The sequence below is a fragment of the Strix aluco genome, chromosome 8 (assembly GCF_031877795.1).
Source record: "Strix aluco isolate bStrAlu1 chromosome 8, bStrAlu1.hap1, whole genome shotgun sequence".
Taxonomy (NCBI): Eukaryota; Metazoa; Chordata; class Aves; order Strigiformes; family Strigidae; genus Strix; species Strix aluco.
In genome coordinates this window covers 4,633,548-4,653,237 of record NC_133938.1, presented here as the reverse complement: position 1 = coordinate 4,653,237, position 19,690 = coordinate 4,633,548, and the positions used below count along the sequence as shown (strand labels likewise).

The following is a 19,690-nucleotide window of genomic DNA, read 5'->3' as shown; positions in this document are numbered from 1 at the left end:
TACTGAAATTTTAAAGTGTCTTTAAATGTTAATGGCCCCCTTTCCTTCAGGAATATGTACTGGCATATGGTTGGAAAAAAAAAGCTTTTTTTTTTTTTTTTTCCTTCCCTGGGAAGGGTGCCTGGGATAGGAGATGAAAGAGGAAGACAGGGGGAATTGGGTTCTTGTAGGGACAGCTGTTCCCAGCTGTAAGAATCAGGGCAGAAATACACTTACAGTGTCAGGAGAGACTAAATAAACTGGTACTATGCTGGGAAGTTTTTATGTGTATTCTTACCACTTCTGTTACTGTGTCCTGTGTTTCGAACAGTCCTACAGCTAAGTTATCATTTGAAACTGCTGGTTCTTTTGAAAAGTCGTCCTCTTCCCAAATAAGGGCTCTTACCCAATCTGTTTCTTGTACTTCCTCAGTAAGTCTGCCTTCTCTATTTCCATAAGCTGTTCTTCATTTAAACATGCTTTTGATTCTGTTAAAGGTTGATCTGTTTCCCGAGAACTAGTAGATTTACAGGAGAGGATCAGAATAGCTTTCCTGTGTGGTCCTGTTTTGTATCTTGGGCTTTTCTAATGACTCGTGTTGAAATTTTTCCCTGGTACCTGCCACTGGAATACCAAAGAGCCTGGTGTGCATAATCAACAGCAGTGGCATGGCTGTGGTAGAGAGGTGTTTCTGAGCTTCATTTTCAAAGGGAAATCTCTGATCACATTGTTTGGTTTTTTGGCTCTTGTTAATACCTTCTGGTTGGTGTCTTGAGCTGCCTTCAGTTTCCCCTCTGCATTTTCACATGTGAAAGGGAATGTACTCAGACTGTTCATAAAATAAAGTTTGAAAATTTGTGACCTTCAGCTATTTGGGGCAAGCAAGCTTGCAAGCTCTTGCCTTCTGAGCTGTTTTGAGAAAGGCATTGAAGGGAACTTAGAGAGGTGTTGGCCTGATACCCTTTCAGGCTTGTCTTTGTGGGAGTTTGAAATTATGAGACTGATAGGATCATTAATAAGGCAGATTTTGCTTTGATAAAAACAAACCGACCAAATGAAAACCCCCCAGCTGTGTATGTGGGGAGAAGGAAGAGAACTCACTGTGTGCAGATGACCAGATGTGATTCTTCTTTTACTGTAAAAAAGAAGGGGATATAGACATGTTACACGTATGGTCTATCTAGATATCTGAGTTTTGTGCAGAATTGGTGTTTCTTTCAACCTAACCTAATGTGCAACCTCACTTCCTCTTAAGTAGCTGTGACAGGAACTTCAGGGCTAGTGTTTTTGGAATTGCAGCCCAAATAAATGTTTAATTTTAAAATGACCAATTACGTAGGGCTGTCATTCTTCTCATGCTCTTATTATGCAAGAGTGAACAAACAGTGTATAGTAAATTGTGGATTTGGCTTATGGACACATGTTTGCTTCTGGGCTGAGCATCTCCAAAGAAGTGGTTTACAGCATGTCTTTAAAAATTTATTTCACTGTTGCATCTACTACTGGCCTAAGTGTTCCAGTATCTGCCAGAAGTAATTATAGAGAGTTGGTTCAGATCTTGCTTAAATGTGTAAGCCTTGATGGGAAATGCAGTGGATTTCAGCCAGAATGCTAATTTTGATGTTTTGTCATTTCATAAAACTGTGAACTCAGAACAAATTATTTTTATACTGATCTGCTGATACGTAATCACACCGCTAGTGCCAAATTCAACCTTGATGTAGCACTGGAATCTACAGATGTGATTAGAGTATCAGCACTAACCTAAGTTGGCTAATTTGGTGTCCACAGTAGCATAATGGCTTTATTTACCCAGGATTCCAGGTAAGCCTGTGTACCCTGCACTGAAGCTCATGGTGCTGAGGCTGGTTGCTCCAGGAGCGCAGTTGAAAGCTAGTGTATGTATGGTTACGTGAGCTGTAATTGTGCCTTTTGAATTGCATTCTGTGTATTTTATAGTTTAAACAGATTATTTGTAAATTAAGATAGTTGTGCTAGGGTTGTGTTTACTGTATGCTGCTTTTTTTGTGTGCGCATTTTGTTGTTTTGGTTTTTTTATTTGTTTCTCCATTTCCATTATAGTGTACAAGAGAATGAAAAAATACAGAAGTCACAGTACAGGAATCTGCCCCTCTTTCACAGGCAACAAAAGGAGATCGTTGTTTCTGTCCTGTGTGGGGTAGGTTGAAGTGTCAGAGACATGGGAATAAGAAAGATCTTCCTCAGCATTACATTAATAAGCTGGTGGATCCAACCACTTGGATCCATCAGTCATTTTGGAGCCTGTTACCTCCTTTCAACTAGTCATGAAGCTGTTACAGCTAGAATTTATGTAATAATTAGATGGTGTTTTTTTTCCCCTCACAGTCAATGTAAACAAGATAGTGTCTTCTTTCAGAGCTTCAAGCATTCTGCAGTGTCATTTGGGACATGTCTGTCTGCCAGATCATTAGCACAGCCTTTAGAGATACATACAGCTGCAGTGTCAGAGGGGGGAAGAGATCTAAATAGGTTGGTGTGCATGAATTGTGCCATTTTCACGGTTTGGAGAAGAAAGGGTGCTGCTCTATACCCTCTTAATTCTTTAGGTTTTCCTGAGGGAGAATTGCGTCTTGGCATAAACTGATCAACATTTCCTCTGTTTGACAAATTGTAGGTTATGGCAAGCGTTCCAAATCCTGCTGACGTGTGAGTGCACCTGTGATGTTCGCAAGTGTCAAGAGTTTAATCCTGAACTACTAATATGTCTGGGAGTTTTGCCACTGACTTTAATGGATGCAGGATCAGACCCTGCTTTTGAAGTGATGGCCTAGCCCAACAGGGCCAAGAGAGCCCCGGGGGGATTTGGAGCTGTTGGGTTTCCCCAGTAGTGTATGTGTCTTCTCTCCCCATCTCATTTTGTGTGTACTTGTGGCTCTTTGTTCAGCCTTCCTTTTTCCTGAGAGCTCCTCTCTGCAGCTGTTTCCTGCTGTTCCTGGTGTTAGACGAGCAGTGGAACGGAGAGAGCTAAACCTGTTTCTTTTGTGTGGCGTAGTTACAGGCTGGGGAACAAATGGGGTGGCCCTGTTTGCCACTGTCACGTCAATAATCTTAGAGCGAGAGAGCCTGGTCTGTCTTTGGCCTCACAGGCCGGGCAGCCCGGCTGCTTTGCGAGGCGTGCTGCGGCGTTAGCCTCGTGCCTGTTGCAGTGCAGAGCCTATCAGGGCATGCAACAACCCTGTGGGTGCCTTGATCTTCCTTCCAAAGAAAACCAGGGTAAGCAGTAGCCTTAAGTCTTCTCCAAGAATATAGTTGGGAGGAGCACCTGGATTCCTCTGTTTAGACAGACTTTGAGGGCCAGTGTTTTGGGAACTGCCTGAAGTTTGAAATCCCTGGCTTCTGTAGCCACCTCTGTGCATCAAAGCAGCACCTCTCAGTTGACACCAACACGTTATTTTTGTACTGTGAGCATCTCTGAGCACTATCTCTACTTGCCCAAAGCAGTCTTGGGATCATAACTTGCTGCTTATTAGTACTTACTACTGCACTGTATTATGGTCCATAGTATTGCCACATCCATGAACAGTCAATGAGCACTCACCTGACCACGTTGATTGTGAGTTCAGCTCGTCACCTGTGGTCTGTAGCTAGCTGCAGTGAGCCTTCTGGGGACGATTCAGAGTGTGATGTAATCATGACTGTGTGGAGAAGGTAAATATGGGGCAATTGCTTACTGTCTCCTCTAGCTCAGCAGCTCAGGCACATCAAACAAAACTAGCAGGTGGCCTGCTCAGAACAAACGAAAGGACTTTTTCTTGCATTGTTTACGCAGAACTTTATAACTCATTACTACAGTAGTTTGCAAAAGAGCACAAACAAATTCAGAGACGAAAAAGCCTTCAAGGTCTGCTAATCCTAAAGATAAAATTTCTGACTCAGGAAGTGCCTCTACTATAGATAGCAGGAGGAAGAAGGTGCCTTGGGGAAGTATCGCTGGATGAAAAGGGCAGGCATATGCTTTTCTTATGGCTTCTGCTCTTTGTGGCAGGATACTGTACTAATTAGACCTTTCATCTGAGCCAGTGCAGCCACACTCATCTCTTTAATCAGGGTCCAGAATGCCCTTGCTCTTATTTGATCAACTGTCCTATGAGCTGTATCTGCCAGTGGGAGTTCAAGGAGAGCATAATTTTTCTGTTTTAGTACAAATCTCTTCTAGAGCAGATTATAGAGAAAAACAACTCTGTTGTACATTTCAGAGCTTGTTATTTGTTGACACTGGTCATGCTGACATCTTTCTGCTGTTCATGAGTGAGATATCTATGTAGGCAGTAGAAGCTGAAAATAAATAAATTTTGGGTCCCATTTCTTAGAATAATTTGCTTAGTCATTTTCATTTTTCTGCTAATTAGTTACACCAAGATAAACTGGCATATGTCTTGCTTTATATCAGAGCAGGTGGAAGTAGTTTGGCTTGAAATTATTTAAAGTACAAAAGATAGAATCAAAGGGCAGAAGGCAGCGATGAAGTAATGGCTTTGCCTTGGACACTGAGAGAGGGGGGGGAAAAAAGGTATGGAGAGACATTACAGAAGATTAGTACATAGTGAATTATTTATAGAGAGAAAAGGAGATACTAGAAAGTAGTAGAATATTTTCAGTCCTGTGGTGGGATTTACTGAGGTTATGTTACAATGTGGTGAGGGCAATTAGGAAAGTTTCAGTGGAACGAACTAGGTATTATGGGGCTGGGAGTTGGGGTCTGATTCTACTTCTAAAATGAGGTCTCTTCCACTATTTGAAGCTGTTTTTCCTTGTCCTAAGATGTGAGAAAACTCCACAGAATTTTAACAGAGAATGGATGAAATAATCTAGAAGTGTTTGGTTTTTAGTGAAGAAGCATGCTTTCTCCAGCTTGCTTTTTATTTATTCCAGTTTTGTTATTGTTAACAGAGTCCTCACATTCCTAAGACAGATCTCTTGCATGTACATGTTCTGTTTTGGGAAGGGAAAAGGGGAGATGAGGTGTGCTTTTGTTCCTTGTTTTTGTTTTGTTTGCTGTTGGGTAGCTGAAAAATAAATGCTTGTTGATAGTTATAGCATAGTCCCTTGGGCATTTAAGGGTATTATTCTATATTAGTACTGCCCTTCAACGCAGCATTAGAATTCCCCATCTGCTCCCGCTCTCCCACACAGACATGTGCCTTCTTTGTCTCTTCACATCCAAACAGGAATTAAAGATCCTGAAAGAGGAAAGGGAGTTCACTGTCTTCAAGAAGAGATTGCCACTCTACCAGCACCACTTTTGTTAGTTTACTGTAACCCTAGAAAGCCATCAAAATGCTGAATTTCCAATATCATGTCAAAAATGCTTCTTTTGTTTTATCTCCTTTCTACAATTGAAAAGCAGCTTTTATTTAACATATTTAGATCTTTTCACGCTAAGATTATGAAGCCTAATTTGAGCCTGTTAATGTTTTTCTCGGTGATCCATAGAAAAGCACAGCTGCACTGCTAAAAACATACTGTTTATCCATGATCGCTGGGTCTGGGCAGCCTGCAGCGTTCCAAAGATCAAAGTTTAAAAGAGACATGCCAGTCCTTCACAAAATCTATACTTGCTGCTGATAAATACTTCTGCTGAGCTTCAGCCTGCGTGCATGTGAGTGTGCAGCCTTCCTGTACTGCAGCTTTAACAGAAAGGGACGTCCTGGCAATTTGATAACCGTGAAGTAAGGTAGGACAGACTGAGCTTAGTAGGTAGTTGTAATGAAACAGTCATTTGGTTACTTAGTCATGCCTTTTAAATTAAAGAAAACAATGTTAAGGATTTTCTTTTTTTTAAAGAAATATTTTTGCAAATGACAGTTTCACCCCTTCTTTTTTTTCATGGCCTATGTGGGAAAACTAGCACATTTGTTTAAGGATAAACTGGGAAGTCTGTGGTTTCCAGCACGCACATTTTGAATAATATTTATACAGACTATTATTTAATAGGCCATATAAATATTTATCATATGCTGTAGCTCTTTGATCATAAATGCTTGTTTGAAAAGCCATTCTGTCCCTGCTGTGATTTGCAAAGAAAGAGGCCATTGCTGTTTTAGTGCTTGGAGGGAATTTTGGCTTCTTGTCCTGTCTTAGCAGTTATAGTCATAGTCATGGACTAACACGGTCAAGCTGGACATGTCTTTTTGAAATTTTTTTTTCTCTCTCCCTCTCTTTCTATTTGCAAATTCAAATAATAAGTTATAAATATGAGGCCCTAATTCTGCAATGGACAGGCAAAACTGTTGAAGTTTTGGAGGCCTTTTTTGTTGGCTGCAAGAATCCAGGCTCCCTGAGTGAGATACTTTGGGGGTATAGAAGGTATTATCACCAGTGCTTCCCACCATTTGATGCATCATCCATGCATCAAATATTTTGGTGTCTTGTTAGGAATATTGTGCGTGAGGAGTTGACCTGTCTGACTGGACCTTTAGGACTTTTTATTTCAATCGTTTTTCCAGTTTGCTGTTTTGCTCATGACTGCATTGACTGCAGAAGCTGTATGCTAAGAATCCAGTAGATACAAAATCCAAACCAAAGTTTTATTCGCACAACAAAGTTTTCCTTGCACGTGGCAATGAACATGGGTGTCCAAATTGCAAAGCAAGAAGTTTGTGCTGGGGCCTTCTTCTACCTCTGAACTCCATTAAAGAGTTTCTTCATTTCTGATTTGAAGCTTCCTCTTGTACCAAAGGAATCTTCTGTAAACAAAACTGAATGACAACATTCTGCTTTAAATTGTTAATAAAGTACTTTGGCTAAATATTTTCCACCAACCTCACTGCTGAGTTCTTAGGTTCTCAAGAAACACCTTTAGGCAGAGTCCCTGACTGGTGACACTTGTGACCTAGAGATGACAGTGCTTCTTGTGGATCCGGTTGACAAGTAGGTGACATACCAAGTGACTGGTATTCCAGAAAAACCCTTGGCATCGAATTATGTTTTTGCAAACAGATTGGATCCTATTGCAGAGATGCTATACTTTGAACAGCCTCAGTAACTTAGTTCTTGCTGTGTGTGAAAAAAGGGTTAATATTTACTTTTAGCCTTTTTTCATAAGATATTGAAGTATTGCTTTGTAAATCTGGGTGAGCTTTACTCAGAGAAAGACCAGTTAAAATAGGTTTGTGGTTCTTGGTTTTGGACTCTGTCACTTAACTCTTTCTCATGTCCACTGATTTATAGAAATAAAAGAGTGGATATGCGTAGACTGATCTGTACTGCTTGAGCATATAAACAGATTCCTGTGCAGTCACTTGCACATGCACATCCTGGTTGCTTAGTAAGGAAAAAAAGGAAAGTAAACATTACATGGGCTGATTGGGTTCCAGGTTTCAAATGTTTGTGGGAAGAATCCAATGCAAAGCCATAATTTTAAGTGCTGAGTAGGAGGTACTGTGAGCTTAATTCTCTAACATCTGTTAAGCTTGTTCTCTAAGTAGCAAAAACAATTAATGAGCTAAAATCAAGGCTACCATACAAGGAAGAGAAATAAAAAATTTAGAGTAATATGTGTGTGTGAGAAGGAGGCAGGATGTAAAATACTCCTTTTGCTATTTGTATTTTGTGAAAAGCAAGTAAGAAATCTTTGCCTATGTTGAAAAAAAATTCTAGTTTGCAGCTTGTGGTTTATTCTCCTCTTTTTATGAGTCAGCAGCTAAAGGCAGTGCCGAAATAGGGAAAAACAGGGAAATTCGTGAGATAGTATCAGGAACAGCCTTATGCAATTTCTCTATAGTAAAATTTCTTGCAAGTAGCTAGCAGCATCTGCAGCCAGCCTTTTAAGCTTTGAGGAGATGGAGTGCAAAATTAAAAAGTGAACATCATCTGTTGAAAAGATTGTCTTAAAACTGCTTTTACAGCCAAGGGCTAAGAGGAAGATGCAGAGTGCTGTAAGTATCCCCAGCTGACAGATGGAGTATTAATCACTGATACCAGGAGAATTGTCCTCTCTGTGACAGAGGCATTAGCTTTTGTTAGTCTGACCAGGTCATAGAGCCAGGGCCAAGAAAATAAAGCGAGCTTTCTTGCCAATATTCCTAGGTGTTAGACTCATGGCACACCATTATTTTTAGCTGATTGCTCATCGCTTGAACAAGATGACCTTGCTTAACAAGATTAGTGTGTATTGTACCTAATCTACTGGGCAGAATCAGTGTGTTGAGAGAGGGCAGCTACTATGTCCCTCAGTACTGCAATATGCTCTATAGCTTTGATCTTTTTTCTAGTTTCTGATATTGTTAGAAGCTAATGATCTGTACAACTTCCTCTAGTGACCCTGCCATGGTGCATGCAGAATACGGTGTGATAATCGCTTTGGTTTGTGCTGGGAGGAGCTTTAGGGATGGACAGAACTTCCTCATGCTAATGCCGTCCAAGCCAAGAACAAAAAAAATCATCCCTGGCCCCCAGCAGCGGTAGTCTAAGCATGAAGTGGCAGATTCAGGCAGTACAAAGCGGTCGCATGGGACAAGTTGTGATAACAGATTTCCACAGACTAACCACATTTCCATGAACCATTTAAGGGGTAAGATGAGGGGAAGCTGGGTAGTTTTCTTTAGCCAAGGTGTTGGCTTATGCTATTTTAAGTGCAGATGAAACTTTGTCCTAATTCAGCTGTTATGCTGTTATCCAGAATGGTGCTTGGAGTTTTCTGAGATAAGGGACGGTCTTTTTTCCCCCCTTTTTTTTGGTCTTTATTTCACCTGCCACCTCTAACCCTCAGTGATTATAGATTTGTAATAGCCAATAGCAGCAGTGGTTACAAGCCAACCATAGATGTGAACAGCCACTTCCATTGTGCCAACACCATGTTCAAACTGACACCCCAGGATAGATCTTGACCTGTACTCAAGATATTTCAGGGAGGAAAAAAACAAAAGGCTTGGTTTTCTGTCTTGTAGAAATAAAACAAGTAAAAAACATTGCTTCTGAAGTTGAGTATGATTTATGTGGCTATATGATAAGCTCTTATTGTCTGAAGGTAGAAAGAGAACTTTCACCATTTTCTGTTTGACTGTTTTTTTTAATCAGGCTTTTGGTATATTTTGCCACTAAACTATTTAAAACAAACAAACAAAAAAAGGATTCATTTGAAATGTGACTAATCGTATTGTTCTACTAAGCAGTTCTTTCCAAATCTTTCCCCCTTTGCCTATGCCTCTCCCTCTAACCAACCCATCTTCCATACACAGAAGTAATCCAGGTCACTTCTTTGGGACAGATGGGCTGTTTTTAAGTAGAGCCATTTTGGTGCTCTGTAAATACTGCGTATTCATCAAATTATAATTGATCCATTCATTTTCTGGAAATCAGAAGCTGTGTGTCAGCTGAGTTTTGTGTGTTTCTGAGGCTTAAGAGATTCATACAAGCATTAAACTTTGTCCTTGTCTGATGTTTCAAATACTTTGTATCAGCTCTTACTTAGCATTCTCCCAGCTTGATTAAAATGTAAATGTTAACCATTAATTAAGCACAAACTGTGAGAAATTACGTACAGTGCATTTGTCACTGTATTAAATGTCAAATAGTTAAGCATAATATAGTGAAATAAGCAACTCATTGTGAATAATTAAACCAATTAACTTAACCTCACTTTGTTCTTGTAGGTTGTCAGAGAGTAGGCAGAGATTTCCTGGGATGCTCTCATAACTCAACACATTTTCAGCAAATTATTTTCTGAATCTTTAAAGTTGTGTGGATTGATGGTGGATAACTCTTAAAAACCTAACTGGTTTGTTTTTCAAGTGGTTTGTTGGTTTTTTTTCTTTCCTTTGGAGTGCTCAAAATTGGGTAGTATGTACCAGATTGTCACTTAAGTTATTTTAATTATCAGCATCACACCACTTTGGGAGTGGAAACTGTTTTCAGATTCTGCAGAAATTCAGCCTGACTCACTGTCTCATTCAGCAGTAATATGCCCCTCATTAGCTGTTTGGCTCCATGGGAGGCAGCAGCTCTTGGCTCCTCATTCCCCTTCAGGTCAGGGTTCAGTGGAGCCAGGCACACCACCCCTTTCACTGCTTCAGGGGTATAATTTGCTTGCATTGAGGCAATGAGGTATTTGTGGTGGTTCTTGCTGTCTTGTCCAGAGGTGAATCCAACTTACCAGGCATCAGCAGCTTCCCTGTGTACCAGAATTCGGGAGAACCCAGGAGTCTCTGAGTTGAAATTTTCCTTCAGTGTAAAGCACCAGCTCCTGACTGATGCAGAGTTTGGAACCATACCCTTTCCTTCCCTTCCTACCTCCTTCCCTCTTTTTCCTTTTATGTAGACATGATGCTGTATGACTACAGCTCGTTTCCTTGATTGTATGAGTGCATGAACTTTGTCATAGCATGCAGATTCTTACATGCAAATTTACAATTTGCTTTCCAGGAGCTTCTGTGCCATGCAACTTATATACAAACATTTGAAGAAAAATGGTACAACTAGTGCAAGACTCGAAAATTCAATTTTATTAAAAAATGCCAAATGAAGACTTGCTGCAAAAAAGAGTTACCAAGCAAAGTGCCTGTACAGCATCTCTCCTGTCCTGTTCAGCAGTTTTCCATCCCTAGTCATTTTATCTGTTTTTAACCCCCTTTTTTATTTTCCCCCAGCAGGTTTTATTAAAAATGCACAGTAAGAAGCAGACTCCAGTCAAATACTATGTTGGAATTGATGTTGGGTCGGCAAGTGTTCGCGCGGCTTTGGTAGACGGGTTTGGGACAGTAGTGGCACACGCAGATCAGCCAATCCAAATCTGGGAGCCCCAACCAGACCACTATGAGCAGTCCTCTGCGGACATATGGGCTGCTTGTTGCTCAGTCACAAAGGTATGCGAAGAAAACCAAAATGAAGATGCGCATTTCAGATAGCTCTTCAAGTTTTGAAAGTTTAAGGTCTTCCAGTCACTGGCCTTTAACATTCAATTCTGTGCACGCTGTATTACTGTATAATTTGTAACTGTCCTTGTGCATTAAAGGCACCTTGAGGATATGGCTGATGTAGCCTCACAGTGTTACGCAGGTGAGGAGCTGAAGGCCAGAGTGAAAGAAGCTTGTGCTACAGCTGAAAATAGAATGAAAGGCCTTCCTTTGGGCTTAGCTCAGGGGGGGGACTTACCTGCTGCCTTCAGGATTCACGTCTGTGGATTTTGTTTCGCTGGTGTATATTCTAGCCACAAGACAGTTCTCTGAGCAGTCAGTGTTGCTCACAACCTGGTAATGCATAGATTTGAAGATGTGCATTGTGCTGCACTGGAGTCACAAAGGAGCATTTATTGTAGAGAAATACGTATATAATACATATACAATAATCCTCATTATAAGAGGATCCAGTATTATAAGACTCAAATAAATTATATACATTTGTGGATAGTATCAAGCATAAAACCAGATTGAAATAAACCTTACTATAAGGGAAAATGTGTACCCTCTGATCCAAGGATCTGCCTGCACATGCTGGTGGTAAATGAGTGACCTTGCTTGGCAGTGCACATGTAGGCCATTTCATCTTTCTTAATAAAGCTCCAGCCTGCTCCATGTTCTAAGGTTGGCTTTTTAAATATTCATGATATGCTTGGTAATTTGCAGATGGACAGTTCACCCATTCTCTTGTTATTGATCAGCCTTTTCAAACATTAATGAGCTTGGCTCTGCAGAATGCCCTGAGATGAAGGAGATGAGGTGAGGGGGAAGGAAGGAAAAGAAGGGAGTGACAGGAGTGATATGGAAGAGCAGCTTGATCTTAAAGCAGAGCAAGTCTTTTATTCTGCTTATTTGATTTTTTTCTTTGTGAATTGCTTTATCCTTGCTCTGGACCTCTTTAAATACAATCTCTTATATGTAAGCCATAAAATATGGTCTCTGAAACTATAGCTTTACAGAGCCAGTAAGAGACTGGCACTGTAGCAAGTCTAGTGAAAGTCTTTCGTTCTACTACTAATTAAAATAATGATAGTTTTATTGTTGCTGAGAAGTGGCAATTTATTACTGCTTTACATTTTAGGTGTCTCGCATCCTCACTTGGCACTTAATCCCTGTGGGTGTTGTGTTTTTTTTTCCAGTGCTGCTGGAAGCCATGAAGTTCAGACCTTTTGGGGTGGTGATTTTTTTTGGAAAATCTTCCAAAAAGTATGCTATCCAAACTCTTGGTAGCAGAGCTTTTGAAAAGGTGTGCATTGCAGAGGTGTTATCACTGCTACAGGTTTTGACCAACTTTATTTTTTGGACCCTTCACTGTTGCAAGACAAAAAGCTGTGACACGATATTATCAAAGCAATTCTAGAAGATCATTGCTTCCACAGGTGGGAACTGAGTAAAGTAACTGATGGAAGCACTTGGCCCTAATCCTGTGTCCATGTTTCACATGCAGCTCAACTCCAAGCTTTTAGAAAAGAGAGAAAATTAACATTGCTAGTTTTCTGCTGCCTTTATTTTCTGATATTTTTGTGCTTCCTGCTTTTATCCAGGACTGTGGCTAGTAAGGTTAAAAAGCTATTAAAAAGCTTTTCATGGACCTTTGAATTCAGTTCTGAAAACCAAAGAATTTTTGGTAATTTGGGGCATTTTTTTATTAAACATGTTAAAGAATACTGAATCTCAAAAATTTCAGAGTTTGTGCTTGCATTTCTAACTTGTAATTCATTTTCTGTACTCATTAGTTCACATGGTACCTGCATATATATGGATATATTTGTATTCATGTGTGTTTTGTATATTTGCAGAAGGTTGTCTGTGGAGTAGATGCTAGCCAGATTCGAGGGGTTGGTTTTGATGCTACGTGTTCCCTTGTTGTTGTGGATAAACAGTTCCAACCTTTGGCAGTCAACTGTGAAGGTAGGACTCCAGCACAAAAACTGGTGTTACTGTACATGTGTTGCCACTGATGTGAGTGAACGTACAGTCTCTTCCAAATGCCAAGTTGTGGGGCTGACTCTTGGAGATAGAGATGATAGAAATGCATTTTTACAAGTGGATTCTTCTCTGGTTTTATTATTTTAATTCTACTGCAAAAATAAATTTGAGAATTAATTACTGTTGGCTAAATGTTTCGCATCCTAAGATCAAATTCATTCACCTTGCTTCAGAAAGACTGCTTCTTGGAGAAGTCTGTGCTCATTTGTCTTTTCTGTATGTTTTCTCCTCCTTCAGACTTTACTAATCACAGCTTTTATAGTGTGTATAAATGCCCATCTATACTGGCTAAAGGAATGATAAAAATGTTATTGTTAGCATAGTCTAACTGCTTACTCTGTCATGGAGCTGCTGGCAAGAGGTTCAGCTTGTGTATTTTATTACACTGGTGTTCTGTCTTTGTCTAGGACAGTGCTAAACTTCAGAAACAGTCTGTGACCTTTTTCTAGAAATTTTTTTTTATTAGTTTTTGAGTAGATTATTCAGAAGACTCAAGAAGAGTCTGTGATATGCTTTTTTTTTCAGTGAATCCCATTTAAGATTAGGTGTGTGCCCAATCAGTAGTTACAGCGCCATAATCACAGTTCTGTTTATGTTCCCTTTCTATTCTCAGATGTATTTGTCATCTTCTCCTATTCTTCTCAAAAAACCAGCTTTGCCCCCAAAATGTCCTTCGCTAAATTTAGATGAGATTATTTATTTTTCAGTTTGAGAGTCTCTTACAATCTGTTCAATGCCTAATGATGTCTGGGGCTATTTTGGTCTATTGAGTCAAATTCAGTTCTCATTTTTTATTCTCTGAGATCCCCTTTGAGTTTACCCAGTGGTGTTAAATAAAGACGACAAGAATGCACTGAATACTGTCACGCTGGTATGGGCGTGCAATGGTGTGGCTTCAGGCAGTCTCACAGTTCTAATATAGAAATATTGGTGTGCCTCATACTTCTGCCTTGTTTTGGACTGTGTTGTCAAGATTATACGTGAGTGGCTGTGTCATGAAGTTGAGTGCATTTCGGCAAATTACCCCCCTAAAACTGTATTTCTGAAAGGAATTAGGGTAGTTCTCACAACAGTCGAGGAGGAAAGAGAATCCCCGTAACTACCTCTCTAGCTGACTAGCTGAGTTAATTTCAGTTTATAACCTAATTGCTGAGATTTTGTCACATTTTTAGTTCTTAGTCACCGAAATGCTTTTTTGTATTTTTAACTAAATATGTATACTTTGTCAAGAAATTTGGGTTCTTTCAATAAAAGATAGTCTACAAGAGCATGGTGTTTCAAAGTTTTTTCGATGCTCACAAGCCTGATTGGTTTCAGTCAGCATTCTCAGTGCTCAGCATGTCTTCAAGTTGGCTCAGAGGGCTAGAATTTTATCTTTAGATATCTGCTGTGGATTATTAACACAAATAGAATTTGAGTTTTCTATGTGGAATTGAAAGTGGGAAGCAGCTTAGAGTCTAGTAATTTACAGTACCAAGGTGGGGTTAAACCAGACTTAAATAATCTCTTTTTTCTTTTTTTTTTTTCTTTTTCCCAAGGACAAAACCATAGGAATGTCATTATGTGGATGGACCATCGTGCGGTCAGTCAAGTTGAGCGCATCAATGCAACGCAACACAGGGTTTTGAACTATGTAGGAGGAGTGATGTCTGTGGAAATGCAGCCACCTAAATTGCTGTGGATAAAAGAAGTGAGTATATCTAAGACTGTGGTGCATTTTTCCTAATGATTAATGCCCTTTGTTAATTTCTGAGAATGAAATTTCTAAAACAAAAGTCTTCAGCCTTAGTGTTGAACCCAAAGGCCTGCAAAGTAAGGCCAGACTTAAGTTGTGGTGAAAATGTTTGGAGGTTCTTTTTTCCCCTCTCAATTATTTAGAAATATCTGATTTTATTGAAACGTTTCCTGATTGAAACATTTCATATGCCTTTCTTATCTAATTTCAAGGTTAGATATACATACAAATTTAGTTGCAGGTAACGAATGAGTCCTCGAAGTATCCTAAGATTTAGTTACGGAGCTGTATTTCCCGCTCCAACTAGCGTAGCTGGGTGTGCTCTCAGGGGTGTAGGTGCTACTTCTGGGATGGATTCATAGCACTTTGAAACCAGCCCCATCTCAACATCGGGTGTCATGGCCAGCGGTACTGCCTTTGAGGCGCTGCACCCAACAGCCCGGGGACGTGTGATGTCTTTGGCTGTTGGTAGAGAAACTGTTCAGCTACAGCTTCAATTTAGTTCTGTCCCATCTGTAGGAAACAGACCATCTGTAGAGGGAGGGTGCTCAGTTCATAACGTGGAACTCTACCACTGTCTCTTGTGTTTACATTTTGTGTGTTACAGAATGACATATGGCCTTTTAATAATAGCTGTCAGATAAAAGGAGAAATGCTCGACACTTGAATTTTTTATAACCTCCTCCAGTCTGGCTTTTACATTTGGTCGCAGCGATGCTTGCTGTCATTTTAATAAAGCCCAAATGTAAATTACTTGCTGCCAGTTTCAAGCAGCCAGTCTCCTGTCCTTACAAACATGAAACATCATATAGTAACAAGGTGCAGATTGGGGTAAGTCAAAGGAATTAACTGGTTGAAGCAGGTACTGACAGATTAATGATAATAGAGGATAATTAATGTTGTTTGTAGATACTATACTGAAATACGAATATCCATCTACTAGTTCTTTCCTTCCTGAGCTAGGAGTATCATATATCAGTCATTTTATAAATAATAAAAAGTAAGCTGTAAAAACCTTAAATGAATCCATTGTGTTTAGAACACTTTTATATTGCGAGGTCTGGAATATCAGTACCTGACTGATCAGGAAAGACCAGATTATGGGGTCTCCAGGTGTGGTCCCCCAGAGGTGTAAGTCTGTGCTATGGCCCCAAAGCCCTCTGACATAATTGCTGTGTATAAAGGGGAGAGCAGGTATTACAGGGCTTGTTCTTTCTGTGAGCAAATGGGTAGGAAATAGAATTCACCTACCCTGCATGCTGGCCAGTAGCAGAGACAGCCTGACAGAAGGGCATTACAAAACAGGGCTTGTTCATATGTCCCCTTTCAGCTCCTGACGTACCAGCTAAAGAGATTATTATCCTTATGAGAGGGGTTTTTTTACCTCAGTATCTGCTTGGTGAGCTGCTCACACGACAGTTCCTGCATCCTGAGTGGACTGGTAAAGACTTAAACTGCTTAAGCTTACCCTGCTTAACTCGGGCACCTTAAGGAACATCTACAGTAGCACCTCAGCAAACTCATGAGAAGGAACAGTAATGTTTATTATGAAGTCAGTTGTAATCAGCTGAGATGTGGGCATGTAGTGTTAAACTTTTTAGCTTTGGAGAGGTATGTGATCGAGTCTTTGCTTACTGCTTTTATACTTCTTGCAAAGAGGATGGTGAAAGGAATTATGAAGAGTGACAGTTTATTTTCAGCGCCAATCACAATAATGCACCTGTGTATTACATGACTTTTAAGGCTAGTAGCAAAGGTTCATGTTAGCCTCTGACAGCTGAAATTCAGCCTCATGTAATGCAAGTGTTCTCACTTTTTGCTAAGGAAGTCAAATTTTACTTTGAATGTCAGGCTCTCCAAATGAGAGCTAAAACACCAGTATCACATATGTTGTTATTCAGTGGAGTGTCTTCAAGTGGTCTACGAATAACAAATTACTTAAGTCTCTTCAGATTCTTTGTTATTAATATTTTATAGATGAAGAAACTATGACACAGGTATTAAAGGCATGGTCATGAAAACTACTTATAAAATGGTACTTAATGCTTCCTTCATGTTTTTTGAGTTGTCTCCTCTTTCTTTTCTGTTTTTAGTATATTTCCCTCCGGGTAATACTGCACAGTTCCCAGAGGCGTGGCAGAGTGAGATTTTGATCGAGCTCATACACCACAAGGAAAAAATATTCTATTCTGATTGCAGGATTATTTCTTAAGCTAGTGATAATGCACAAACTGGCAAAAAGGAAGTTTCATTTTCACATCCCTTGGGAGAGTCACAGGATTAGCAGGCAGAAAGAAAGATTTTATTTTATCCTTTTTAACTGAGAATATCTGAAGGCTTTGCAGAGTTGAAGCTGAAATTCCTGTTGTGCTTCTGTTTAATTGTGACAGCTGGTATTCAGAAAATGACTGCACTGTACCTGGTTTGTGCAGGCCACATGTTAAGTCAGTTGGCTAGATGGGAGCTTCATGGGCATAAAATTGGACTCTCTTTAAAAATGTGGCCCTTGGCATGGCCAAGGAGAGGGCCAAAATGGAATCGTTATGAGCACTGAATGTTAAGGCTGAGATGTGTTGGCAGAACTGCCTGGGGAAGTTTTACACAGTGTCTGCCCACACTGTGTGCCTGGCTGTGAGCATGGCCTTCAGTTTCTCCAGCTTTCCTGACTGCTAAATGTCACCAAATATGCTACCAGCAAGATTTCTTTCAGTTGTTGTAGATCCGAGTAGTTTATTCATCTTAGTTAAATCCTCACCTCTGCTTATGTTTTCTGTATCATACGTGAAGTAACCTTTCCTACCAAGCCTCCTGCTTGCTCCAGTGAGCTGTGCAGTCTCAGGAGCTGCTTTAAAATAAGATCCCTCTCAAAGCATCCCAAAAGTCTGTTGCTATACTGTAAAACGCTCTCCCAGAATTTTATGCCAACCTCTGCAAATATGTACAGTTGGTTCAGTTTTTTTCTGAAAACGCTCCCAGTATTTCTAGAACTATTTCCAGCCATCTGACTGCAAGTGGTGCAGCCTGCTGCTTGATGCAAGGACCGTATTGGGTCAGGCCTGAAATCAGTTTGATTAATTATTTGTCTGATTAGTAGTGAGCTTTTTGCTCTATGAATTTAGCTAATCTTTTCTGAACCCACATACACTTTTTACATCTACTGTGTCCTGTGGTAATGAGTTCCACCATTTAACTGTACTTTGTGTGAACGGGTATCTTTTTTCTGAAACAAGCTCCTAAAATTTCATTTGCCTCTCAGTTCTGGAAACGTATGAGACAGTGAACTATATCATTCCCCAGTCAACATTGCCATGCCATGGACCAGAGGGGTGTTTTTTTCCCTTTCCTTCCCTATTCCTTTCTTACTATTCCTCCCTAATGTTGTCATATATCTGACAGTATCACAGGAACTTAAGGCAAACAGTGGATTGGCACATTCTTCTATGACTGGCTATGATCAAAACTGGCTAAACCAAGGTGTATGCAGAAACTACTTTGGCTTTTGTCCCTTTGGTAGGCATCACGTTTCTGGAAAGTTTTTGATCAGAAAGCTCAACATGTCTACAATGTGTACAACACATGGATAAACAAAACAAAACATTTATAAACAAAACAAAAAACACAGCCATACGCTTTGTACAGTCATGCCCCGGGTCAGCGGGTACACCCTAATATACGAAGATTCACTGTTGACTTTTGCGTTGAATTCCCTGGAACTTTTTTTGAACTCCCCAGGTGTTTTATGTTTCTGTTATTAAGTGTTTTTGCTATTTTCCCCCTGTACATCTTTTCCTGGGATTGGTGCTGTGCACATTCTGTATCTGCTTGCATTGATCTAGGTTTTGCAGAGAGGGTGCAGTGGGGAAAATAACTGCTTTATGTCTGAAGTGATGAGAAAATAACCTGGTGCTAATAATTAAGAACAATATATAAATCCATTGAAGTAACCAGTAGAGTTAACTTCTGTGTCTTTGGGAAGATGATACTTTTCTTTTAATCAAACCTCATGTATTTGTAACAAAAACTATCATGTCATTGGAAGAACTTAAAATTAGTCCTAATGAAATACATTCCCTTCAGTGGATCTTCAGTACTTTGGAACTCTTAACATTGTTTTCTTGAGCTTCAAAGTTTATTTAGGCTGGCATAAATATAAATGTTTCTTTTTGAGTTTATTGCCTAACGGATAAATATTCAAGATTTTCCTTGACTTTTCCATGTTCCATATTCTGTGGATTCAGTCATACGAAACTGCAGTCTTGTTAATACAAGATAAGTTGCACAAATGTGACTGTAAACTAAATTAGTTTAAGAGTCATTTAGGAGACGAGTGATTTAGAAGACTAACTAGCAGTTTTGGAAGTAAGTTCAGGTATTGATACTAAATGACCCTTTGGACTGTTGTTATACCTCTAGGTTAATTGTGTGTAGATTGTCATCCCTTTCCACGGTGCTAACCTGGCTATGGAAGGTCTCATTAGGAGATCCTGTCTTCTCGCTTTTTCCCCTAGGCTCTTCTAACTGCAGTCTCTGAAAACTTGACCTCTGTGAGGAAGGGTCTGACATGGGTCAGTTCAGCAGTATTACCAAGTTTCAAGTGACTAGGCTGTCTCTCAAAGAAAGGAATTGAATTTCTGCTACTTGAAGAATTTTCATCTAAGCAATTGGAAGTATTACTAGAGAATATGACTTTGCAAATTTACTCTGAATTGGTAGGAGGTAATGAAGAGGGAGGAGAAGGGGGAGAGGGCTAAGGTGACCTAACTGTGCTCTTCCATTTCCATCATCCTGTTACTAGAATTGGAGTTGAAGATGACCTCACTCAGTGTGAGGAGTGAGCTGAGATCATTGTACGAGAAGTAGATACTGGTCCTTAACTTTTGTGGCTTTCTTGTTACACTTGACTTGTATTTGTTTGCAGAGGGATGTTGCAGGTTTTCGTCGAAGTCACAGGTTACTCTCATCTGCTTCTTTTTTGACTTTCTTTTCTGTATAATGGTTTCTCTTTAACACTTCATCTCCTTACATTCCCGCTGTACACAGAATAGATAGT

The 19,690-nt window shown here is 39.9% G+C and overlaps 1 protein-coding gene across 9 annotated transcripts in view; it reads left to right on the top strand.

The window, feature by feature from the left end:
* FGGY (FGGY carbohydrate kinase domain containing) overlaps positions 1-19,690 on the top strand; it is a 150,280-nt gene that overhangs the window by 7,476 nt on the left and 123,114 nt on the right. For 3 of the 9 annotated variants that reach the window (XM_074831891.1, XM_074831894.1, XM_074831895.1), the window contains 3 exons: positions 10,611-10,823; positions 12,716-12,827; positions 14,444-14,595. In XM_074831891.1, the coding sequence (XP_074687992.1) occupies positions 10,623-10,823; positions 12,716-12,827; positions 14,444-14,595 (465 nt within the window). In that variant the 5' untranslated portion in view covers positions 10,611-10,622. Of the gene's footprint in view, positions 1-10,607; positions 10,824-12,121; positions 12,296-12,715; positions 12,828-14,443; positions 14,596-19,690 lie in introns of those variants that run through there. The other 6 variants (XM_074831890.1, XM_074831892.1, XM_074831896.1 and 3 more) reach the window with 4 other exon arrangements.